The 26737-nt window shown below is 38.2% G+C and overlaps 1 protein-coding gene across 1 annotated transcript in view; it reads right to left on the reverse strand.

The window, feature by feature from the left end:
• GMDS (GDP-mannose 4,6-dehydratase) overlaps positions 1-26737 on the reverse strand; it is a 587084-nt gene that overhangs the window by 473251 nt on the left and 87096 nt on the right. Inside the window, exons 2-3 of the mRNA XM_003799345.3 lie at positions 9838-9882; positions 477-564 (exon numbers count right to left, since the gene is read on the reverse strand). Of these exons, the coding sequence (XP_003799393.1) occupies positions 477-564; positions 9838-9882 (133 nt within the window). The remainder of the gene's footprint in view (positions 1-476; positions 565-9837; positions 9883-26737) is intronic.

The following is a 26737-nucleotide window of genomic DNA, read 5'->3' on the forward strand; positions in this document are numbered from 1 at the left end:
GGCTGGGGATTCGAACCCGCCACCTTAGGTGTACGTGGCTGGCGCCTTAGCCGCTTGAGCCACAGGCGCCGAGCCCACAGATTACTTTTAAAATATACAAAGATCATTTAATGAAATGCACAATGATTGTTTAACTTGATTAAATCAAACAGAACATAAAGAACTAAGGAATGTTCAGTCAATATTCCGTTGCTCTTAAGGGGATAGGGATAGCTGCTGTGGGGTGATCAAAGGCTCATCATCCCTTAGTCTCTCCAAGCCACCTACCAACATCCTCCTAAGAGCCAAGGCAAGATCACACCATGGCCTAGGGCAGCAAGCAACTGAAGGGTTGCAAAGAATGCAAATCTCACTGAACGCAATAATCATGGGTAATTGTGTCTTGATGGGCTGTAGAAAAAAAGCAGCACTTGAAAGTATCTTACCTGAAGATAAAAAATTATAGAATGAGACTTTAGAAAAAGAAAATGACTTACTTCCTTCAATATGAGCCTGGGGATTCTTATACAGATGTTCAATTCGACCTGTATTAAATGAACTGGATCGCCGTACAATTCCATGGACCTAGGTTTTTACAGTATAGAAAGATAAAAGCAAAGAATAAAAGCATAATGAGGATTAATAAGTAACTCAGAAGTTTTTTAGCTAGTGTTTAGCTTTATTAAAAAGTAAAACTTTATTTACAAATATTATTTTAAGTTATTAGAAATAGTTTCATTGCCTACTCTCTTCCCAACCACTGACCACCAGCTACCAACACCTCCTTCCATCTTTCTCCAGTGTTTTTACTGCCAATCTCAAAAAAGTAATTAGATAATTATGTGACTTCATGCTTAGCTGTAGATAGTCAGATATCTCCTTTGCTAAACACACACACTTACAGCCTAACTGCTGACAAAAATATCTCTTCCATTTGAAACTGAAGACAGACCATGTGAGTCTGTATCAGTAAAATAGCTCTGTGGCCCATTTAACACAGAGCATGAGGTCATCACATCTTACTAGCATCCTCAGCTGTATAGCACTTTGCATCTATTCTATATATTTCTGGAACCACAGATACAGTCAGAGAGTTGTTTCTATTATGCAGCTGTGTGGAAAAGTCAGAAATCTAAATAGCATGAGTTAGAGACAAGATTTATGTACTACTGGATTTAAGACATGAAGAAAACTCATATGAAGAGAGGATTTTAAAAAAAAATTCATCTTGACTTAACCATGATAAGTGTTAGGGATAAAAAAGTTGTTCGGACAGGAATGCATACCTGCCTGATATTGAAGAAAAGACTATTTGTGTCAGATACATAAGAGAAATTGTTCCAGACCTAGTCACACTTCCTTCTTGTGTCAAGATTGCTCCCTTTGTGCTGCCAATGCTAACACCAGCTTATGTCACCAGCTGCCCAAGTTCCAGTTTTACTGGTGGCAGTTTTAATCCTTGACTTATTTTAGAAGTGTTCGTTCTAATGTTGGATAGGTTCATTTGCAGCTGAATACACTTCTATATTTTAACTCAATCGTTTTCTGTCTATTTCAAACCAAAATTAATCCTTGGCATGACTCAAATATTCCAAATGAAAGAGGGAAAATTATAAGCACATAAGACCTTCTTTCAAATAGAAAGAAATGTTACCGTCATTTTATATAGCATACATGTGAAAATGACTTCCGCAAAGGATACAACACACCCACAATTAATAATTCTGCTGGTTAGTGGCTTTAGCCAAAGAGAAAAGCACTCATCGACACTTTTCTAAAAGAATGAAACCCAAGAAAAGTTGGTAAATATGAAAATATTTTAAGAAGGGAACATCGCAAAACTGGTTGACATTTTAGGAGGCAAACATCAGAATCTAGGAAACATTAAATTGAGCTTTGGCTATATGTATCTGTTTCTTAATTTAGAAGTGGAGAAAACAACACCAATATTAAGCTTAGAATTTGTTTTACTTCCTGATCTCCAATTTTCAAGTTGTTATTAATGGAAAAGTTGAACTGCTCTACAAACTTAATTTTCTTTACCAAAAAGCAACTTCGCATACATCCTTAAACAGGGCAAAACTGGTGTTTACTACCAAAGTTATTTCTAAAATACACATTTCTCAAATGTAAGTACTTTTAGTTCACTGAATAGGAAAGAATTAAACTGATATTTAAACTGATAAACTAGGACGGCGCCTGTGGCTCAAAGGTGTAGGATGCCCGCCCCATATGCCTGAGGTGGCGGGTTCAAACCCAGCCCTGGCCAAAAACTGCAAAAAAAATATATAAATAAATAAACTGCTAAATTTTGACAATGAAAAGAGTAATATCATTTAGGCTATCTTCTCTTGTTTGCTGGAAGTCACATAATATTCCAACAGCCTGAAACAGAGACAAATGCCATATATATAAATATTACACAGAAATGTAAAGACTTTGACAAAAGTATTAAATAATCTTGATGGACTCAGTGTGAAAAGCAGAAAACATGACAAAGTTATAACAAATGAGTATAACAAGACTTTATTGTCACACTTAAAATCAAAAGGATTAAGTATGAATAACTCTTTTTTTAAACTAAAAAAAGTATTTTCTTTTCCCCTAATTCCTAACATTTGGTATGTGTATACAGGGAAAGAAAGACCTGCCAAGTGCTTAATTCATGACAGCAGGTATTATTCTAAGAATTAATGAAAGCTGAATCTGTCTGCTTCTGAGACAGGTGAAATACAACTTTAAAACAAACCAAAATGTATGCAAACTGCATAATCTAGTTAGGAATTTGACATTAGCAGATTCTTCTTTATAGAAGGGATGTAGGTAGGGCACCTTTGTTTGTTTTTATAAGGATTCGGGGAGAAAAAGAGATAAAGGGTTAGGAAACAAAACAGAAAAGACAAATATGAGTTGAATTTGACTTTGTATAAACAATCAAAATTGTTATTAAACACAAAAAAAGTAATTCTGAAAAACTGAAGTCTTAATAATGAAAGTGGATTTTGACAAACAAGTTTCATGTTTCATTGAACTAGGTAATGAAAAGGAAAATTTCAAGTTTCCCCAGTGTCAGAGCAAAGTTGCCTTGATTTCAAACCTGTGAGGTTATCTAATCCATGGGCCACAGGCCACATGTGCGTTATGTAAGGACTGTTCATTTACCCGTGATAGTGGGTTATCAAATTCTTTAGTATCTAGATTTCTCTTAATTTATTACGTATGCTTTTCTTTTTTTTTTCTTTTTTTTTTTTGAGGACAGAATCTTATTCTATCGCCCTAGGTTGAGTACCATGGCATCATCATAGCTCACAGCAAACCTCAAACTCTTGGGGCCAAGTGATCCTCTTGCTTCATCCTCCCAAGTAGCTGGGACTATAGGAACCTGTCACAACGTCTGTTTTTTTCTGTTTTTAGTAGAGATAGGGTCTTACTCTTGCACAGGCTGGCCTCAAACTCCTGAGCTCAGCAATCTACCCACCTCAGCCTCCCAGAATGCTAGGATTGCAGGCATGAGCCACCAAGCCTGGCCTAGTACCTAGATTTCTCATCCAAGGATGCCTCCATGGGATGGTTGATGTCGCTCTCCTTTTGAAAGGCATCTAAATAATATTAATTGCCAACATTTGCAGAATACCATCTACAAACCAGTGACCACAAACAAGACACCATTCTTTGTACATATTAAATCAATTCATCTCATAACCTTACTATTACTATTTGGGTTCTACAGATGAGGACAATGCTTAAGATCAAACAGCCTAGTAAGTGGCAAGATTAAAGGACAGACAAGGTTGAGCACGACAACACTATGGAATTGTAGTTTCAAAATGAAATCCACAAAAAGCTTTGTCTTTTTTCTTTTTCTTTTTTTGCAGTTTTTGGCTAGGGCTAGGTTTGAACCTACCACCTCCAGCATATGGAGCCGGTGCCCTACTCCTTTGAGCCAGAGGCACCATCCTACTTTGTCTTTTTTCAAATCAAAGCATCAAGGCTTCTGGGATAACCGATAATCAAAAAAGAAAAAAATTATTTCAAGGATTCTCATAATCAAGAAAAAGTGTAGGAACTCCATGTTCTAACAAATAATTTTTCAGAGGAAATAATCAGACAATCCCTATATCCCATTTCTTTTCTATTCTTATAATTCATATCAGAGCTGGTGGTTATATAGTTCCTTTCCTGGAAGGAAAACCCACAATTTACCTATTTTTTATTTTAAAGTCTGATATGCTATATTATAGTTGTTATCAAGTTATTTAATATAGATTTTTCATATATTTCTAGATTTTAGCTTTTCAAAGGTTCAACTTTTTGTCTTTTATTTCTCTGGTTTTCCTCCGTACTCAATGCAAAATGTGTACAAAAGTATGTTGTTGGCTCATATGCTAACAGAGGCACTGGGAAAGCACTTAAAACCAGAACATGCTTTCATAAAAAACCTCACTTCTGTAAATTTTCCTTTTTCCCTGTGGTTGGAAGGAAAGCACGTAGCCCTAGTGTCCTAGGCAACAGACCATGCCTGCTATTTAGTGATGCTAATTAATGAATTGGACTAAGGAACCTTCTGCAATTCCCATGCCCACTAGCTTGTCCACATCAGACCTTGTGCTAGTCTGCTACTCCTGATCAATAAGCCTCGTAAATCCCATAGACTTTCACTAGGCAGGGGGACTAGACTTTCCCATGTATTGTCTTATCTAATCTTTACAACCACCTCAGGAGACAGGTATGCTTATGTGTATCATCTCCATTTTACAGACCAAAAACTTAAGTCTGAGAGGGGTCAAGTGACTTATCCAAGGCCACAAAACCAGAAAGTGGCAAAGAAGGATTAAGACACAGTTTCCCAGCACTCATTGAGGGCTCCCTCGCCAGAGCGAGCTAGACCACTTTGTCCACCCACCTGTCTGCACTGGTCAACAAGGTATAAAGGAGAATGATCCTCTGCACTCAGCAATGCATAGAATTAAGTAAACAAAATATTTAAAGCGTGATTTTCCATAAAATCCAAATATTCTTGGTTTTCCTCATCATGCAGTAACATCTATAGGTATTCAGTTAAGAATGTGTGTTACTTGCATTGTGATACTCCACTAAATGTTTAATTCTGAGCAAAATTCAAGAAAAAAAGCAACATTAAAAACTGCCATCTTAAACCTTTCAATTGAGTCTCTTCTCAATGAGAACTAGACCAAGAATAAAGCAATCCTTCACTTGTTTAAACAGTTATTTCAGAGGATGATCAAATATGCAGACTATAAGAGGCCACATTTCGACGGCCAGATTCCCTGGCTTCAGGAATCTAAAAGCATGTGAAGTCATACAAGGGAATTAGCCATGACAAATCAGTATGGTAATACATGCTATTCCTTTTCAAATCATCCACATGACTTTTGCTGTAAGGTTAACTAAGCTTTCTGTATTGTTCTCTTATTTTTTGACTAGAGAAAATGTAAAGCACTCTCTTCCTGTGTCTCACTAATTCTGTGTCTCTTTTTGCCCATGTTGTCCCCCCCATCATTATGCCACCATCTGGCTCCGCTCTCCTGCTTGATTCCTTCCAACTGACTGCTGCTTCTCCATGGAGTCCAAGCTTCCCCAGCCTCACATGAAAGGCTGAACACTGCCAGCCCATCAAAGTTTGCCTCTTTCTCTTTTCATCAAGCCTCTTCTTCACAGTGTTTATTTGTTCCTGGTTTGCACTTTTCTGCCCCAAAGTATATTGTTGTCAGTTGTCCCTGACCTTACAGATATGCCTTATACAAAGATTAAATTCAAAACAACATGATAGCTCAGAAAAACAAGGCCCCACAAATTTAAAATAACTTAAGGCTGCAAGTCCCAAAACTCCCTGGCCAGTACCAATCTATAAGAAACTAGGCTGCCCCAGCATAAGACGAGTGGCAGCATCTGTATTTACAGTTGCTCCCTGTCACTTGTGTCACTACCTGAGTTCCACCTCCCGTCAGATCAGCAGCAGCATTAGATTCTCATAGCAGCACGAACCCTACTGTAAACTGTGCACATGAGGAGTCTGGGTTGCATGTTCCTTATAAGAATCTAACGCCTGATTATCTGAAGTGGAGCTGAGACAGTGATGCTAGCACTGGGGAACAGCTGCAAATATAGATTATGGCTAGTAGAGAGGTCTGACTATGCAGAGACCACAATAAGTCAAAACAATCCGCCACCATGCCCCAGTCCATGGAAGAATCGTCTTCCATGAAACTGGTTCCTGGTGCCAAAAAGGTTGGGGACTGCTGGTCAAAAGGTTAAGGGACTGTGTCCACCTCTACCACATGATTGAATCTGTCACTTGATCTCATCTGGACTTTTAGCTGTTGCGGTTCTCTATCTGGAAAACCGTATCAGCAATACCTGGGGACCCAGACCTCTGAACCAGCCCTCTGTGTCTTAAGGGAGCCTCTGGAAGATTCTAATGCAACTAACGGCTGAGAACCTACTGAGATAGAAGTCTATACTCAGCCAAAACTGCTGGTGCTGATCCTTTCAGTTCAGGTGCAAATAGGTATGTACCTCTCTCAGTTCACTCCGTATACTCTATTAACCTTGTTCTTTTACTCATGATCATGATCATTATCAGGGAAAGCACCTGATAAGTCTGAACGTTAGAGTGCTTGCTCTCTTACATTCACCTAAACACAAAAAGATAAGCCTATGCCACCAGCAGATTCTTCTTGATGGATTGTTCTCCAATTATATTAATCTCTTAAAATTGAGGACAGCAGCCTATTAAAATTGAATACAGTGCAGATAAACACAATTTCACTCCCACTATATAGAGAGAGCTCACATTTCCCCCATACTATTAGAAGGACTCATTTCTGCTTATGCTTTGTAGCTCTGCTCCTTCCCCCTATACTGTCAGTCATGTTTCTCTCATCAATTTACTGATTTCACTCTTAAAACTGTCTTTTCCTACCAATCATTTCAGTGATAAATTACTCCCATTAACTGTGATTTGCCAAGTGGGCTTGCTATTGTCTTTTTTTTTCTTTTTTTGAGACAGAGTTCAGTGGCATCACAGCTCACAGCAAGCTCAAACTCTTAGGCTTACACACTTCTCCTGCCTCAGCCTCCCAAGTAGCTGGGACTACAGGCACCCGCCACAATGCCCAGCTATTTTTTGGTTATAGTTGTCATTGTTGTTTGGCAGGTCCAGACTGGATTCAAACCCGCCAGCTCTGGTGTATGTGGCTGGCACCCTAGCCACTGAGCTACAGGCACTGAACCAATATTGTCTTTTTTTTAATATGAAGGGAATACACATGGTTGTTACATAGATCGCTTTTATAATGTTGAATCAGGGCTATTAGTGTGCCCATCACCTCAATAGTGTAGTTTTTTTACCCCTCCCCTCTCACTTCCTCTCCACTTCTTGATTTCCAATGACTCTTATTTCTCTGTGTTCCCACATGTGCCCATCGATTATTCCCAAATTATTGGAGAGTAGATGTGGTGTTTGTTTTTGCATTGATACTTTACTTAGGATAATGGTCTCCAGTTCCATCCAAATTGCTACAAGACACATTAATTCATTTCTTCTTATAGCTAAGTAGTACTCCATGGTGTATATATACATTTTGATAATCTACTCATGAATTGATGGGCCCTTAGGTTGATTTCACATCTTTGCAATTGTGAATTGTGCTGTAATAAACATTCAAATGGGGGGTATCTTTTTAATAAAATGACCTCCTTTCCTTGGGATAGATACCCAGTAATGGGATTGCTAGGTCAAATGGTAAGTCTATATTTATGTCTTTGAGGAATCTTCATACTGTTTTCCACAGAGGTTGTACTAATTTGAAGTCTATTTAATAATAATCATTCTGACAGTGGTGAGGTGATATCTCATTATGATTTTAGTTTGTACTTCCTTGATGATGAGTGACATTGAGCCTTTTTACAACTATTTGTTGGCAATTTGTCTATATTCCTTTGAAATACTTCTGTTTATGTCTTTTGCCCACTCTTTAACGGGGTGGTTTGTTCTTTTCTTGCTGATTTATCTGAATTCTTTGTAGATTCTGAATAGCAACCCTTTATTGGATATATACTTGGTCAATATTTTCTGCCATTCTGTAGGCTATTTGCTCCATTGATTATTTCTTTTGACATGCAGAAGCTTTTTAATTTAATCAAGTCTCATACTGTCTTTTTGTATCAGCATCAGATTTACTATTACATTTTCAAATATCTAGAAAACATCTGCAGCTCACCAGGCAGTTCTAGGTTCTCATTATACCTATTAATATTTCCAAATCTCTCATTCTACCTGTCTTCTAAAGTCTAGTAGTTCCTTAACCTGCCTAAATGCTTAACATCTATACATCCAACTAGCTTTGTCACTCGTCCACCCATTATTGCAGCACATGGCCACTTTCCCTTGTCCACTGTAAAAGATACAGACACTGCCTGTTGCTGCCAACTTCATCTCCAGTCTCACTACCTCCCACAGCTCCCAGAAATAGATCAGATCACTCATGAAGTTTGAGCGTCACTTCTGACATGCTACCTTGCTGTTCACAACTGCAATGATGACTGCTCAGGTAGCTTCTTTTCTTGGTTCATTTCATACAAAACCACGTCACTAATTCCTCTCTAGACAATAAGCACCTCTTAGTTGCTCTGAAATATCTAAAATACAGTACAAACATCTCTCTGCCAAACTTTTTTTTTTGCCGGGGCTGGGTTTTAACCCACCACCTCTGGCATATGGGGCCGGCACCCTACTTCTTTGAGCCACAGGCGCCGCCCCCTTCTCTGCCAAACTTTTTTAAGTTTAAGGCATTAAACTAATCTACCCTGAATAAATATCAGTCTTTCCCAAAAACCAACTCTTCATACTACAAATTACTTATTCTCTCTATTCCGTGGATAAGTACTCCTTACAGCAATCTGTCCATATGGACATACATGTACATGCATACTCTCATAAATACAGTTATTTTGATAAAGGAGAAGCTACACACATCTTCTATCAGTTCTTAAAGTCTAAAGCCAAGGCTCTAAGAAAACATAAAGAACTAAAAAAAATTAATTTCCTTTTCTTCAAATGCTATTGGCATTTAGGTATCAAATTCCCTGCTGTTGTCTTTCCATTTGCCCCAACTACGTGTTTCAAAACAATGTATCTCCAGTTGGAATAAACAGATGACCCAAAATTATTAATATAAACATTCACAAAGCAGGTCAGAGCACATGGGCCACTCTGAAGGTTTTTGCTTTCTGTGTGGCATATATCTACAAAAGGTGTACATACTGAGCTACATCAAAATTAATGTATAAAACTCTTATTTCTTTTAAGAGGGAAAAAACACTGAAGAGAACAATGTCAACAGCAGCAGCAGCAAACCTAAACGTTTCACCTTCTATAAATTACATGGCTACCGATCAGAAAGCAAAAACCTTCAGGTGTAAATATTTCACTCAAGCCTGCCAAAGATCAGTTTGTTTTTTACTGCTCTGTGCAATCGCTGAATTAAATGACTTCACTGTAAGTGGGACTATTTTATGTAACACATTACATCATAAATTAACCCTAATGTTACAGCTACAGCTTGCACAGGCAGCGGCATTATCAGAGAATGTGGGAAGCGTGCGAAGAGGCTGAACAGTGAGGTGCAGGGGAGCCACCAGTGCTCACCAGCAGATAAACAGCACAATGAGCTGGCAGGATCACAAGCCCAGAGGCACATTCTTCCCTCGATTCTGATTTGTTATCAGAGTTTCAGTGGAAAACACACATAGGAGGACGGCAGCAAAGGAAGCAAGCAGCCACTGTGTCCAAGCGATTCCACCATCCTGAGCTTGCTTGCCCACTGAGTCACCTACCTCATAGCCTTTCTCCAGCAGGAACTCGGCCAAATACGACCCATCCTGGGAAGAGAAAAAAATTGGAAAATGTGAGTCCCATCATGACTGGTACAGAAAGATGGCCTAGACTGAGAGTGTTAAGAAAAGCATTTAAAAGGCCACATGAATTTTAATTAAGAATCATGGCAACTAAAAAAAAAAGGACACCAATAATGCCAATAAATAATAAATACCACATTTATTCCACTATACACAAAGCATTCTGACAACCATTGTATCATATGAGCTCCACCAAAGACAGAAGAAGAAACTGAAATCCGGGGAAGAAATATGGGGCAACAGAGAGAACACAAAGCTCCACAATCAGACTGCCTTGGGTTTGGGTTTTTCCACTTATCTGCTGGGCAAAAAATGCAAAATACGTGGGCAAAACAGACTGCCTTGGTGCTACAGGAACATAAAACAGAAGTCTTAGGGGGTGAGGAGGCCATAAAAAAGGAATCACTGGGGAAGGAATCTATAAGAAGGGAGCTAGAGGGGGTTGGGGAAAGAAAGGGCAAATTTGAAGAAGAGATGGTGGCATTACTAAAAAGCCTCTGTGGTGGGGTGGGGTGGGGAGACAGTGGAGAAAGAAGGTAAGTGCCTTTGGTGGATTGGCCTCTGGGCGCTACAGATGGTGAATGCTAACCCAAGGGTTTTGGAAAAGTTACTGAGGCTTAAAGGGTTTTGAGGTCAGAGATGGGTGGAATGATCAGATTTGTATTATTATCACTACATATGTGTGCACATACACATAAGAAATTTTTTAAAAGAACATAGTAATTTTCATAAAATAGTAAGTACTTCATTTGCATTAATCTTAAATTATGTAGTTAATATCCTAACATGAAGATGGCCAACCAAATACAGAGATACTCAACTGGATTTTAATAATTATTTTAAAATTTTGTGGTGAGGAATCTTTCCTTAAACTATTTCAGGGAAAGAAAGTGCGAGAGCTATCTAACGAAACTATGAAGAGGTGAAAGTTGAGTAATCTATATTCTGTGGCTATATAAACAGTCAGCAGACTCTCTCAGAAGATGAAGTGGACAGGCGTTTTGCAATCTATCAATCCTGTAATTGCTCTTCAGCTTTTAGCCCATTTTATGTCCATCTCATTTGGATGTAGAAATGGGAGGCTCCAACCATGGAAATTTGCATCCTCAAAAGTAGTTGTAGACGTTTGCGTTTTTCTTTGGTTTCTTCAGTTTGAATAAGCTCAAAATGTCACTTTGAGCATAAAAAGTTCCTACCAGAAATTCCAGAGGAAAAAAAAAAATGAAGCAAGCTTTATTATTATCTTTACTTGTCTGAAAGCTGGAACTGGAGACACCCTATGGGTCCTGGAAGTGACAGGGCTGCCAAGCGAGTGTTTACTACATTAGCGCAGAAGTCATGCATAAATTCAGGCAGAATGACACGGCGAGGCATACAAGGGACACATTCTCTGGTTTATTAAAACCTCCAGCAGATTTTCTTCTAACTTTTTGACATAAATATTATGGTTTATAGACTCATGTGAAAAAGAGAGATTGTTTGACATATTCCTTTTTACCCTAATCTTAAAATTTTCATGGTTTTTACTTATCTAATGTGCAAACTAAGTCAGATAATGAGGCTGACCGATTTGGACCAGGACAAGCCAGAGTGGTCTACATGACCACTGGCAATGTGGGAATAAGCAATAGCCCTATAAATCAATCAATGAAGAAAGAGCTTAACAGAAAAATATTTGCAATATGAATGATAATTTGACAATAGGTTTGAAAGCCCTGAGAAATATGTTTTGCTGTTGTTTTCCTGTTGTTGTTTTCAAGCAGACAACACCATACTTTGTACATTTTATAACTCTCCTGGAATAAAAAGTTAAAACGCTTTGTGTTCTACCACAGTTGTATAAAACGTTTAAAAAAAAAAAAAAAGGCGGAGGTGAACGTGCTAGAGATCCCTGGGGTGGGGAGAACTGTGATTATTTAGAAAGCTGATGTAAAACAGACCTGACCAGGACTGAACTCTGTCAATAAGGTCTTGTTCTTCTCACCCAGGCCGCTTCTCAAACTTTCCAACCGCACTGGAACATTCTGAACCAGCAGTGGCACTCGCTTCCTCCTTGCTTCCTTGCCAGGCCTCTCAAGTGATAGGGCCTGGGCTGCACAATGAGTGGGAAGTGAGCCGAGTGAGCCAGGGCTCCAGGGCTCCAGCCCAGGGGGCCCAGCTGGCCTCCCCCTCCTCCTCTTCCCAAGCCCCTGGGGGTGTCCAGGAGAGATACAGTTGTATCTGACCAGGCAGAAGTCCACCAAGCCAGCAGGATGGTTATTTCTGCATCCTCTTTAAGCACAGGGCTGATAGCCACTGTTCCAAGAACCTGAATTAACATTAAGTTTTGACATTTGACTAGTGAAACCAAGGAACAAATAAACTAAATATCCAATTTATTCACTATGAACACGATTAATCTGGCATAACTTCCTGTCTGGCTTCAATCTTCGTTACAGAAAACTTTTTAATCAGAAAGATAATGTCCCAGTGTGACCTTCTTAAATTTAATTTGACACATGGTCATTAGGAGTATCCATTTTATATTAAATGCCACATAGTTTTAAGTAATTATCATGGCCTTAACCTTTGTCAAGACACAGAAATATCTTCTAGTCTACTCTTACAAGAACTCAGTGAGGAAGGTAAGCAACCATTTGGCATCACAGGTAACTAAGACATAGGGAAGTTAGTTGACTTGCCTACGCTCACAAGAGTCATAGACACAGCCAGGACTGGCATCCAAGTCCTCCATAATTTTGAAATAGGACAAAATCACCTTTGGTCTCTACCTGGAACTGACCAAAACAAGCCAAAATGCAATAAAATAATAAAAGACCATAAAGGATTCTTTTTCAAACTAACTTGATTTAGTCATTTTCCATGACAGGGTATTTTATGGATTAAACAGTGCTTCCAGTTTTAATAAAGTGACCAAAATGCAGAAAAGTTGTGAAATTCTAGAATACTGAAAGGTGGAGAAAGGACACAGTACCTGAGATTACCCAGGTCTCAGCCTAGGGTACTTGCAACAGTGCCCATGAAGGGGTTCAGTGCTGTCTGGAGGTGAACGTGGATTGCTGGTAGTTGGATGTTGCCTTTGGGACTGAAAGGGCAGGGCCCTGCTCAGAGTCTAAAAGGGCTGGATTTCACTGTTCCCAATGCCTACCCTGCTCTTCAGAGAGGGTGGACCCTCACTTTTCATGGAGTACTCAGAAATATTCCAGACAGTCACATAAAAACTAAGAGTGATTCCAGAAATTAATAGAAGCATACATGTATTTTGACTACAGTAAGAAAACTAAAATTCCACAACTATAAAAAGCTAAACACAGAAAATTACTGGCTTCTCTCATCAGCAGACCCACACAGGCACATATAACTGTCCCAACACATACGTGCCAGGGAAGACCATCTTCCTGCAGCTGAGTGAAGCTAGTATTTCTTTTCCCTTTTCCAACATGGACGCACATATAGCCTAGGCAGGTAAATGAAAAGGGAATTTTATTATATGCATTTTAAGAAGCTGTCCCCTCAGAACTACAAGCTAAATCTACATTGCGTGTTTCTACTTAACATGCAATGGTCTTTGACCTCTTCTTTGAACAGGATAAGGTAAGTAGTATGTATATTAGGCCAAAGAAACCATGTCACTAATAAAATGAATGTCTTTGTTTAGATCATCTCAAGAACAGGAAATAGAATACCCCTTTTGCAAGAAGAAAAAGTACTCATTCACACTGCCTTTTATGCTCTTTAACTCTATGTATTTTAATTACTTTTTTTTAAAAAAGCATCTTTCCAGCTAATCACAAGTATAGTATCAAGGTAATCTGGGCCTTTAATAAGGGAAATGCAAACACCTCAATGATTAACAGAGAACAGTCTCTTGAATCAGAATGAAAATTTCCATGATTTAACCATTTTGGTGTGAAGAATCCAGAGGCAAAATACATTGAAAAAGTATTTACACTTTTACACTCATGTTTGTTCACAAATCACTGAGAAAAATCTGTCAGACTCACAGAATTCAAAAGACCATGGGGATTAATTAATCCAACTCTCTCATTTTATAGATCAGGAAATTGAGATTCAAAACAAGTAAATGTTTAGTGTACAGTCACACGGTTAGGAAGTAACAGAACCTGCACCAAAAAATAAAAATGAAAACCAGGTCTCCGAACTCCAAATCTCAGAATTTTTAATATAAAATACTGAGCAAACACCTAAAATGAGGAGACTAAAGACTATAGTTAAGAACCAAATAAAACACACTAATCCATTACCAAAGTGAAGAACAAGAACAGCACCAATAATTAGCAACAGAACAATAATTAACTGATGGGTAGAGAGGAAATGAGGACACTGTCAATATTTAAAACATATAAATAACTCCTGTCTCCTATAGTCTTTAAAATTTTAAAGTATTTCCCTGCAAAAGCTGCTATCACCAAACAACTGACTCTCACTTTCTTAGATTTACCTCCTGGTAGAGAGGAACACAGCAGTCCAGAAATGTGATCAACAACCTGTGAAAATAAAGAATTGATTGTGCCCAGCAGCTAAGATGCTAAGATAATCTTTACCTAACCGCCCCTTCCTTCTTTTCGAGGATAAGAGCCACGATGCAGGTGCTCAGAGGCTGCACATACACTTCACACACATTAAGAACCAAGAAGGGTTTTGCCACAGACACAATACCTTCCAGGAAAGAGGGATGAGTGTGAGGCTAATCCTTTATAAAGAAGCCAGATACTTTCAATCATCCAATGTATGGGTACACCACAACACAGAATTCTTCCCCAAAATGTACTCAGTTACAGAAGGTTACAATATTAAGTTTGATGTCCACAGTCAGTTTAAAAAGAAAAACGATTTTCACTTTCACATTTTAAAGAATATCAAAAGAGGAAGAAATGATCTAAAAGATTAATTTTAAAAGGTCCTTTTCTTACTTTGATAGGTTAAAAAAATTAACTTTTTCATTTTTTGACTAGTACACATATTAAAACTAAAGAGTTTTGATGATTGTAACCCCATTATATATTATTTCTTTAGGGAATTATATATATTTTACCTACTTTTCTAGTAGCTGTGTTTTGCCAGTTGGTTTATTTTCATAACGTATAAAATTGACGTATTTTCATTTCCAATAAAAGCCACTCAAAAATTGATATTTTGAAGTGGGTCAGCAGATTTTCAGTTCCTTTCATGTTACAAATAATTATTTTAAACCCTTAGTTTAACAAGCAAGGAAGAATGCAAATACCAAAATGGGAACTCCAGGCATATTTATACAAACTAGCATTTGTAATGACATTTACTTTAACATACTAAAGTAAATTTCTGCAATTTAGGCAAATGGTATAGGAAAATGGGACTAAAGGGTTTACGTGTAAAACAAGCAGGTAGAAAGGAAGCAGGTGTTGATAAAGTATAGGAAGATAACTTTTAATTAACTGGTTAGGAGAAAGGCAACACACACAGATCCTCCAACACTATAGTCCTGGATATATTTGAAAGGCTTCAAAAGTACAATTTTTCAACTTTATGAAGGTGCAAAAGTGATTCATATACAGTATGTTCTTTGACTTATAACGGAGCCGAAAATAGAAGCCAAAAAGCACTTGTCTCTACCTCAGTCTAAACTAATCTTATCCTAATATCCCAATAAGCCCATCTTACGTTGAAAATACCGTAACTTAAAACATACTTTTGACTACTGATATCTTCAACTTAAAGGGTTTATCAGTACGTAACCCCATCATTAATTGAAAAGCATGTGTAAATCCAACAGCACTTAAATCCAAAGACCTGTACGTGTGCTCAGGGGTGTATAGTATAGATGGATCAATGGTGAGTCCACCTGTTCACCTCCACATAAAAAAGGTATGCCCAAGGAATACCATATCCCACTGGTTTTCTTTCTTTTTTTCATCATGTAAGTTCTTTTAGTTTAAACTGCTATTTTTCTCTTTTCCTCTTTCCCACTCTTGCTATTCATGCTGAAGTTTTTATCCTTCAGAGAAAAAAGAATCCTAATGTGAACTTCTATCACTATAAATGATGAGGATGACAGTAACAACAGTGCACACATGCACACCACCTCTACGTCAGGTATGCTCTTAAGTGTTCTACATTCTCTAAGTTTTTAAATCTTCAGGATAACCCTATGTAGTTGGTACTGTTAATGCCTCCATTTTAAAAATGAGGAAACTGAGGAGAATTGAGAGTAAATAATTATGGTCCATTAGTAGGTAGAGTAAGACTTTAAATTAGGTGTATTTGTAATGACTCATTTGTATGGTAATTTACTTCACTAAAAGGATCAATCACTCCATAATTATGGGCCTAGAGATACTTTAATGAAAACTTTGGTTTCCATAGAATTATTAACAATGGAAAGTGAGCCATATTAGTAGAAATCAAACACCCATTTGGACCATAGGTGTCACAGAATAGCAGACAGGAAGGAAATAAAGAGATTTAGTCCCTGTCCTATTGCTCTGAGAAGTATCCGGGAAGCCAGGCATTTCCTGGCCTAGATAGGATTATGCTTCAATATTGGCTAGAATCTCCAGATTTCACATACACCAACACACCCACACGTGGACAGGATGAGAATAATAACCAGGTAACCTATACAACTAATCAAAATATCCTAGTATCAGGAACACCAGTAGATAGATGCATGAGTCATGGACACAAGGTGACAAGGTTTTGTGGATCAAAGAAAAGCTATGAAATACTATCACACTGACCTCTTCTATACTGGATGGCACAGTGCCCTGGGGAAATAAATCACCACACTTGAGCATGAAATTAAGATTGGGAAAAAACAGAGGAAATACAAGAAGCATATCCCTGTGAAAATCCTTTCAAAGATTTGCCTAACTAGACAGTTCAGTGCTGGTGTGAATAACTTCTTTCAAGTTCAGAACAATATACTAGCTGAAAGTTTTTGTAATGCAGAGCTCCAAATACACTGATAAAGTTTTGAATAGGTCCGTAGCTAATAATATATTACCAATAAACTTCATGCTTAAATAATAACTTTTTGCAACAAATAGCTACACATATATAGAAATTGAAATTGCACAAATTTTGAAAATAGCATCTCTCTTTCCATTCCCTTTTCTCACTATCTCTCAAAGTGACAGTGCATACAATTAAAGGCTGTTTCTTTGCAAAGTCCATGCTTACACAGTTCTAATCACAAAGTGATTTATAGAGGAAATGATTTTTTTTGCAGGTACTCTGAAACAGAGCTGCACTTTGTCCAGTGTTCAAGGCCACGCTTAATGAAAAATGTTAAATTTGGAAGGAAAAAACTGTAGAAGAGAAGAATTATAAAATTTTAGCATTTACCTGATTTATTAATGTTTCCTTGTACATTTCTTTTTATAATTTGTGTCCTGGCTAAGGCAGGAAGGCAAAACAAACGTCCTTTTGTTTATGGCTTTAAAAGGTCATAAGAGTAAGAAAGGAATACACAAATACTGGTGACTATATTTTTCCCAGTTTTAGTGTACATTCAACAGGTTGCTACTGTCACTAATGGTTTCACACAGAGTTTTACTATTGACAAACACTCGATCTTGTTAACATAATTTCTTTCAAAGACAAAATTAATTAGTATGATCCACTTGAGATTGTTCTTAAAATATGAGCATGTCATGACAGAAATCCAACTTCCCAGCTCCTTGATGCATTTCAGATCTGCTCTGCAACTACAGTCCCCACCATGCAGAAACCACTTTAAATCACTGAAGATATAAATTAAGAACTATGGTTTGGTAATTTTAAATCACTGAAAGACAGACAATAATTCAAGCATATGTACAGGAGTATAAATGCAGAAATTTATAAGCATTTATCCAGAAAGCTGCAGATCATTAAACTAATAAAAGTAATTAATACTTAGAGTCCAAGGAAGATCAAATGTAAGAACTGCAAGTCACTGAAGACCAGTAGAGCTCCTAGTGAATATAAAGAATGCTGATTTTGCTGGGATGTGGTGTCTGGGGTTGGATTCAGCTGGTGAAACTCAATTTTGTATTTGTTAGGTTGCAGTATATTAGAGTTCTGCCATCCAGCAAAGGCATATGTGGGGTCATTACTAAAGTTTTGAGATACACAGAAATCAAGAAACATAAAATATGCAAATGGAAATATATGAAGCCCTTCTGACAACACAGATAAGCCGAGCAATCTGAAACTTGTACAGATAAATCTGAAAGGATGCTGTTGACTATGTTTCTTAGAAGTAAAATAATGGACTATAACACAGTCTGTCTCAGAACTTTCATAGTGAACTACATACAAAACCATTTGGGGCAGCAGGATTGGGGGTTACCATATTTAAAAGTCAACACCTCCGCTGTACTTGCAGCTATCTTCCAGCGTCACTGCTTTTCAGGCTAAACAAGCCAGGTATACTTCTAGATAGCTGAGCTCTAACAGAAACAAAGGGGGATAAAATGTTAATGACATGCTGAGACTACAGTTCAAACCTCCATAGGACTAATGCTTTCAGTTGCTTTCTATTTTGTCATTTTGCTTCTTTTGCCAACAGCATTAGGGGCTTAGCTCTTATCCAATCACATGGTTTTTAAAATATGTGTATCAACTCAGTAGGACTGATAGAAAATATTTTCAAGATTCTACTGAAAAAGATCACAGCTTTGTAGGCGAGGGGTGGATTCTCTTGGTGAAAAAATAATATCCTGCCCTAATAGGGATAGGACCCCATCCTCAATTCTTGGTCTCAGCAGCACCAAATTCTAAATTACCAACCTGAACAGGACAGGGCCTTAGGCTGCTGAGGCAGAGGTGAACCTTAACTTCAATGTAGAAGTCGAAAAGCAGGTATCTCTAACTCAGTCTAAACTAATCTTATAGAACTTAAATGTCTAACTCCAACGTCTGTCTCCCTGCTCCTATACTTATCATATATTTGGGATTTTTGACTTCATTTTACAGATTTGGGTCATATAGCACTTTTTTATAGACATAGTTAAGGTCAGCCTTACATTATACCATATATGCTTTTCAAAGTATTTGTTACTGTTTCTAGCAAAACCATATCTTACATTTCTATAACAGTTGCTAACTATTTTTCCCATTTATATCTCACAACACCTTGGTGAGGTAGCTGATATTATACCCACTTTTCTGGATTAGAAAATTGAACTTAAGAAAGCTTAAACCCCTCGTCATAGAGCTAGTCAGAAATTTAGCCAAATATGCAACCTGTTTGTCTAATCCTAACTACAGTGTTATTTCCACAATAATTCTCCTTCATTCAAAATAAAAATGCTTTAACGAAAGTAAGATGCTATAGCAGTTTTTAAAGCATTTCAATTAACTAATACATTTATATAAAAATTCATACAAAGTCTAGTGCAAAATAATTTAAGTATCTTCAATTATCTTTGCAATCTTCTACTATTGCTTAAATTATTCCCTTTTTCAAGCACACTAAAAAAAACACTATTATGTATTTATATTTGTCAATGAGTACACATGTGCCTGTGGGAGCTCACTCAAGGGGATTTTTATACCTTTCTCCTGAGGTTTTAAAAAAGTGAGGTCTATACTTTCAATGTTAAAGGCAGACACTAGGACAATTAATGAACAAATAATCATAATTAATTAATAATTAATATCTAAGGCACTATGCAATGTGATATCATAAAGATAAGATGTTTATAATCTGGTGAAAGGATAGAGCTACAATATACCTACATCATCATCATCATCATCATACTAGCAATAACATTAATGCTGACATTTTTCGCTAAAAAGTAATTTAATTACTTTTTAATTAATGGAATGATTAATGAAATAATTATATTTCATTTAAATGAAATAATCATTTTCAATTTAATTACCAATGATAATGTGTACATATATCTCTGCAAGTAGTGCTATCTGCATAAAATATTCAAATAAATACACTACAATGTTAGAACACAGAAAAAAATTACTCAAAGTGAATAAATTGACACCAACAAGATCAGTGGTTTGTTAATGTAGTCCTACCAAAACTAGAAAGTTATGTTTAACAGAAATATATTTTATACTGTTCCATCTTAAAAGTTCAGTTCCTTGAGGGAATTAGCCAAATTTTAATTGTTCAGTAGTCATTATGGCTTAGGGCTATCATTTTGGACTATAGTCTGAAAGGAGAATTTCTCACCAGTTTCCATTTAATTTATGCAATTCTCTCAACCTCTTTGCAAGTATTTACTCTAATTATCCCTGTATTATAGATAATGGCACATAGAAGAAGCAATTAAGTGAACTACCCAAAGACACAGAGCTATTACAAAAAGGGAATGGGAGATTTCACACACACAGAAAGGGAAGCCATGTGACCACAGAAGATGCCAGCAGCCACCAGGAGCTGACAGAGGGAAGGAACAAATTCTCTCTCAGGAACCTCTGAAGGGGACACAGTCTCCTTGATCTACACCTTGATCTTGGACTTATAAAAACTGTGAGAAGATAAATCTTATCATTTCAAGCCACCCAGTTTGTGGTAACACATTACAAGCAGACATAGCAAACTTCTACAGGTACTACAGGACCTCTTAAAACCTTTAGCACACAAAGGTACTTTGTGAATCAGCAAGAGGTGAATCTATTACAGTAAGCAGTGTTTCCCAATTTATTTAATGACAGAATCTGCACTTTCCCTCGGGGCAGAACTGGTGGTAAAAACAAGCACCTTTGAGCATCTCGTATACCTAATATTCCTCTAACAAAGTATGGGAAATCCTGACCCAAAACATATTCTGGAAGGCACACAATTTAGGCAAATAAGTCTGAACTTTATTCAAATAACAACATAGAACTAATGAAAAGGTTTTTGAGAAACGTTGCAAGAAGTCAACCATTTGGGGTGAGGAAATCCAGGGTCCTGTGACCTTGGGTTCAGGGTGGCAGAATGGATTGCTTTGGGAGATAAAACATGTGAGAAATTGAGCTAGATATTCCAGTTAACAATACTGCTCCCTACACTGATAAAATGAGCTTCTCTGGGAAGTGCTTCCTGTCCTGTCATGAGGGACACTGACAAACTAAAGTGGCTTCACAGGGTGACAAGTGAGAAATGACGTAAATAAAATTTATGAGAATAAAAGAAGTGCTGTCCTAGAGAATAATATACAAAGGGGAAACAAAATCCAGTACCTTCAAGCAAGTAAAAGGCTAAAACCTACAGAAAAAATATTCAGTAAAAGCCAAAAGTAAAAGTCAAGGATGAGGTCAAGAGGAAGCCAGTCATGGCCATCTGTAGCCAGAAATTCCTAGTCTAACTACCTTCCGTGGAGACTGGAAGACAAGTTGTTAGGCTGTTATAGGAGAAGGAAAAATCCACAGTGGGTAGAAAGCTGGCCCCCCAAAACGATAAGCTTCCTCCAACTCTAGGATTCCATGCTCTGAACTGGCCACAGACCTGTTTGTCACACCTACATGCAGAGCTGGAATAGAAACAGAATAACAAAAATATTGTGTTAAACTAGCAGGGAAATTCAAAATATTTAATAACCTGGGTAGCAGAGGCACTAACCCACCAGACTGGCTGCCAGTTTAAGTACCCACAGATGGATACTCACTCACTGAATTTCAGCCTTCATAAAACTGTTAATACTGTCACTGTCTTAGAGCTGAATATAGATTCTGATACAGAGGAAGGAAGGAAAAATTAGTACCACTTAAAAACTGTTTATTTGAATTGACAACAGGTGCCCCAGCTTGGGAAGTCACAGAAAGAGGCAACCAGGTAAACTGGAAGCCACTTTCTAAACACTGGATATCTGACCACAAAGAGCCAGCAGCCACACACTGTGGCACCAAAGTAGTCAGCCTGGCATTACTGCAAACTCTAATGACATGCCAGTAAGTCTGGGCTTGGTTTTTATTGGACGTGATTCTTGTCCTGTGTTTTCGCTCTCTCTTTCACTCTCTCTCCCTCTACAGTCTTATCTCCCTCTCTTTCCACCCCTACTCCTATAGCATAAATTTGGGTTCCACTGGTTTCAGGTTTATCCATTTGGCAGCAACTGTCCCACAATGAGTATTTGTATTTTCTTATATGGGGGAGGTAAATTATGGCAGTTAAACAAAGACTTTATTATCTAAGTTTTACTGCGTGTTTGCTACAAGCCAGTTTCAGTTTTACGTTTTTGTCCCTCGGTCTTAAGACAAAAGGAAGTAGGTTCGTGATCCCATTAGAAGACTGTTAAAAAATAGTAATATCAGGCTAAAAGTAGGACCTGTCATAGGTTTGACTTGTGTCTTCCTGATAATTCATATGTTGAATCCCTGACCTCCATAACTTTGGCATATGACCTTATTTGGAAACATGGTCATTGAAATGTAATTAGTTATGGTAAGGTCACAGTGGAGTAGGGTGGCCCCTAATCCAATATGACTGTCCTTGTAAAAAGGGAGACTTTGGTACAGACATGCATGGGGGGAAATACCACGTATGAGGGTGAAGTTGCTACAAGCCAAGGAACACTAAATATTTCCAGCAAACCACCAGAAGCCAGGTGAGAGGCCCAGAACAGCTCCCCAGAGTCCTCAGAAGGAAGCAGCCCTGTAAACACCTTTATCTCCAGACTTCTGGCCTCCAGAACTGTGACATAAAAAATTTCTGTTGTTGGGGCGGCACCTGTGGCTCAAAGGAGTAGGGCACCAGCTCCATATGCCAGAGGTGGTGGGTTCAAACCCAGCCCTGGCCAAAAAATTGCAAAAAAAAAAAAAAATTTCTGTTGTTGGGCGGCACCTGTGGCTCAGGGAGTAGGGCACCTGCCCCATATACTGGAGGTGGCAAGTTCAAACCCAGCCCCGGCCAAAAACTACAAAAAAATTCCTGTCGTTTAAACCACTCTGTTTATGGCATTTTGTTATGGTAGAGTAACATGGGACCCAAAAGGATCAGGAGAGCGGCAACCAAAAGGTCAGGAAGAGCTGATGGGGAAAGTTTGGAAAAAAGAATTTCTGCTCTCTGTACCTCTCATCAACTGTCAGGCACCCCTCAGGTCTGAGGTCAACCCAATCTTCCATTACCTCTCCCTGCTGAACTTAATGAAAGCTGCTGTCCTCCTAAACACTCCTGACCACCCTGTCCCACCTGCCGTCACTTAGTAAAACTCCCTATAATTCTTCCTCAGAAAAGCCTCGCAGATCCCTGCAGCCTATGCAGACCCTTGCTATTAGAAACACCTCAACCACACTCTCTCTCCCTTCATAGCCATCGACACCAGGGCTCATCGTGTATGGCAGTGACATACCCAGTGTGCCTTCCTCACTGGTCTGAAGGACTCACATGACAGGGCCACAACTGCTTTGCTCATCAAGACAATTATGTGCTTGGTGTGGAAAACATGTTTATTCTGTTAATCAAAATTTAATGTCCTTGCAGTTCTAGTCTCCAGAAATGTTCAAAACTGCATTATTCATCAGTGTGGCCTCTCTGTCTTAAAACATGGAATACATGTGGGCTCTCATCACCATGTCAATCAACAGGTACTACTGACCATTTTTCTGCCCAGCCCACGGACTCTCTCCCTTCCCTTACAGCACTTCCCAGATTTACTGCTGCCATCCACTCCTACTCATTTCATCTGGGCAATCCAACTTGGTCTTCCTACCCCAGCATCTGGGTGGCCATACACCCAGCACACCAGGGCAAACAAGTTGTGCTACTCCATATTAAAAACCAAGTTGAGTCCCTCTGTTGATCCCAGAGGTTTGGGGGTTTTATGTTTGTTTTTTTTTTTTTTTTCCTCCTTAAAGCAGAAATCCAATATACGCAAAGGAGCACCACAAAACTGTCTGGCTTCAGGGTGGGAGAGCTGTGAAGGAATGTGAGAAAGGCAAAAGAGGAACCCCCTACTCTACCCTACCTTTAGCCAACCTCAAGGCATCTTCAGGCAACCCTGGGCTCTTCACGACACAGTATAGAAACTGCAAGCCCACTGGATTACTCCTAAACTTTTCAGTAAAGGAGTCAAGACTCCAATTAACAAGCAGCTCCATTCCCCAAAGCTTAACAAAATTAACAACAAATGTCTTAGTGTGAACATTGCATATCCCAGCTCTGCCCTGCCATGTTTATTATTTCATTCATTCATTCGTCAGACATCTGTTAGTGTTCCAGCAAAATGTTCTAGGGTTACAGACACAAGTATTGCCTTTCAAAAAATGGCAATACAGTAGATGAGAGTAGTGTCCATCACATGAAGCGGGATCTCCCCTAATGTGCACTTTGTGAGGGTATATAACATGCCTCCTGGGTAAGGGGCTCCTCTATAAATGGAATTTTACCCTGGAAGTTAGAACAATGTAATCTGAATACTATACTCTTATATTCATTTGAATAGAGTTAAAAAAAAAAAAAAAAGAGAGAGAGTGGTGTCCATCAATGTGTAATAACAGTAGTATCTATAATAAAAATAACAGACATATTTGCCATAGGCAACACTTATAAAGTATTCTATAAGCATTAGCTTTTTAAGCAAACCTACAGTTAGGGTTTCTTAATTATCTCAATTTTAAGGATGAGAAAATCGAGTCTTGAGGAGGTATAGTCAGGCCACATAGCTAGAAATAGGCAAAGTAAAGATATGAAACAAGATATTCTGTATTCTTTTAGATGATGGCCAGTTGGATGCATCCATAAGAGGAGACACAAGCTAGGCTCAGGAAAACAGCTCATGACCCTTGCAGGCCCTAGAGACAGAAGGCATACCACACAGGCCACACAGGAAGCCTCAGTGTGGACAGAGGCAGAAGCAGCAGGAGTGCAGGGAGCTGAGGCCAGAGGCTTTATTAAGGCTTCCAGGAAAGAAAAGGCAGGGAAGGACACTTTAGGACTGGCTAGTTTGAATAATTCCAGCAGGCTTGGGGCCACACAGGTGATCTTTAGTTTTCCAGCACTTGCCCTTGGGATGATTAAGGCAGAGGAGTATTTCCTCCTGCAAGGGCCAGACAGAGGAGGTCCAGCTCTGGACTGACTACTCTGACATCAAAGGCATGCTCACGACTGAGCCCTGCCCATCTCTAAGAATTGGCTACCCCAGGAAGGGCAGTCTCTCCCCAGCCAGAAAGATTTCTATGATGCCAAAATATCATAATATAAAAACATAAATAATACAGCAGACTATCTGATTTCAAGCCTTTAACCATTGTGTGTGTCTACTGTATCCCCAATGTAGCAAACAAATGGAATAGGAGACAATGAGAAAAATTAGAGAAAAATCCACAAAGGCAGCACTTAAAGAGGATAAGTAACAAAGGAAAAGTAGAAACTTGCGAGAGGATAAGGATAAGAAAAGGGCTTTCAGGGTAAAGGGCCAGACAAATGAGAAGGCATCCTGACTAGTCCAGTTAGCTGTAGTGCCTTGATGTCACCGGAATCCTGGGAGAACACAGCCAATGAGGATGAAGGTAAAGGCAAGAACGAGGGTTTCAAGGGCTAGAGCAAGAATCCCCAATTCTCAATTAGGTGTATAATGACAGGTGGTATAATGAATGGCAGGTGGTATAATGACAGATCTGCATTTTAGCTCAGTTCCTCAAAGCTTATCAATACTAAGTAGGCTAAGAAATGGTTAGTACCCAGAACACATGATAAGTCCTAAATATCAATTTTTAATAGACAACCCAATAAAAATATATAGTTGACCCCTTCAGGTTAACCAATTTCAAATGGAAAATATTCAGAAAAAATAAGAAAAACAATACAACAATTTAAAAATACAGTATGAGAGCTATTTACACAGCATTTATATAGTATTACATATTGCAAGTAATCCAGAGATGATCTGAATTATATAGGACTGTAGTTCCAGCCACTTGGGAGGCTGAGACAGAAGGATCCTTTGAGTCCAGTAGTTCAAGGCCAATCTGAGCAACATAGAGAGACTCCATCTCTAATTAAATAATAATATGGGAAGATGCACATAGGCTGTATGCAAATTCTGTAACATTTTATATATATAGGATTTGAGCATCCTCTGAAGCTCCTGGAACCAATGCATACCAAGGAACAACTGGTAAATGCATTAGTTGGCATGTTACAGAAGATGAAACATCAATTTTTTAGTAATAATATGGAGGATGCTAAGTCTTCATTAGCCATCAGGGAAATGCAAATTACAAACACATGAGATAACATTTTTACACCCACTAGATTAACCGAAGTTTAAAAATGTACCATAATCAATTATTAACATAGATGTGTTAGGAAGACATATTCTTGAGCGCTGCTTGTGGGACTCTAAATCAGTAAAATCATTTTACATGATAAGGCAATTATTTTCCAATGTTGAAGTTGCTAATTTACTAAGGTGTAGGATACACCTTGCAGAAACATAAAGATGGGTAAGTTACTAAACAAGGGTGGTGATACAACCACATAAAACATAGGCAAAGTCAACTGTTATGGGACAGGAGAAGGAAAATGGTCAAGTTGACTGGAAACTGGTAAAAATTGGATTGTCTAGTTTGGTAGAAAAAGATGATACTTAGTCTTGGGAATTTTGAGTCTTAGGCATTAACAAAATACTCAAAGGAACATGTCTAGCAGTCTGTACTCATATAAGACAGGAATTTTATTAAAGTACAAAATCTCTAATGGCTCCTGTAGCTCTAAGCTCTATGATTCTATAATAATACCAAAAAAGCCAAGCTCACTGGCTCCTTCAAGTACTTACTATAATAAATTTCTCTCCATACTTTACATTCTTATACACTCAAACATACTTTTTTTTTTTTCTTTTTTTTTATTGAACGGTAACTATGTACATTAATGCACTTCTGGGGT

The sequence above is a fragment of the Otolemur garnettii genome, unplaced genomic scaffold, assembly GCF_000181295.1.
Source record: "Otolemur garnettii isolate 467f Iridium unplaced genomic scaffold, OtoGar3 scaffold00149, whole genome shotgun sequence".
Taxonomy (NCBI): Eukaryota; Metazoa; Chordata; class Mammalia; order Primates; family Galagidae; genus Otolemur; species Otolemur garnettii.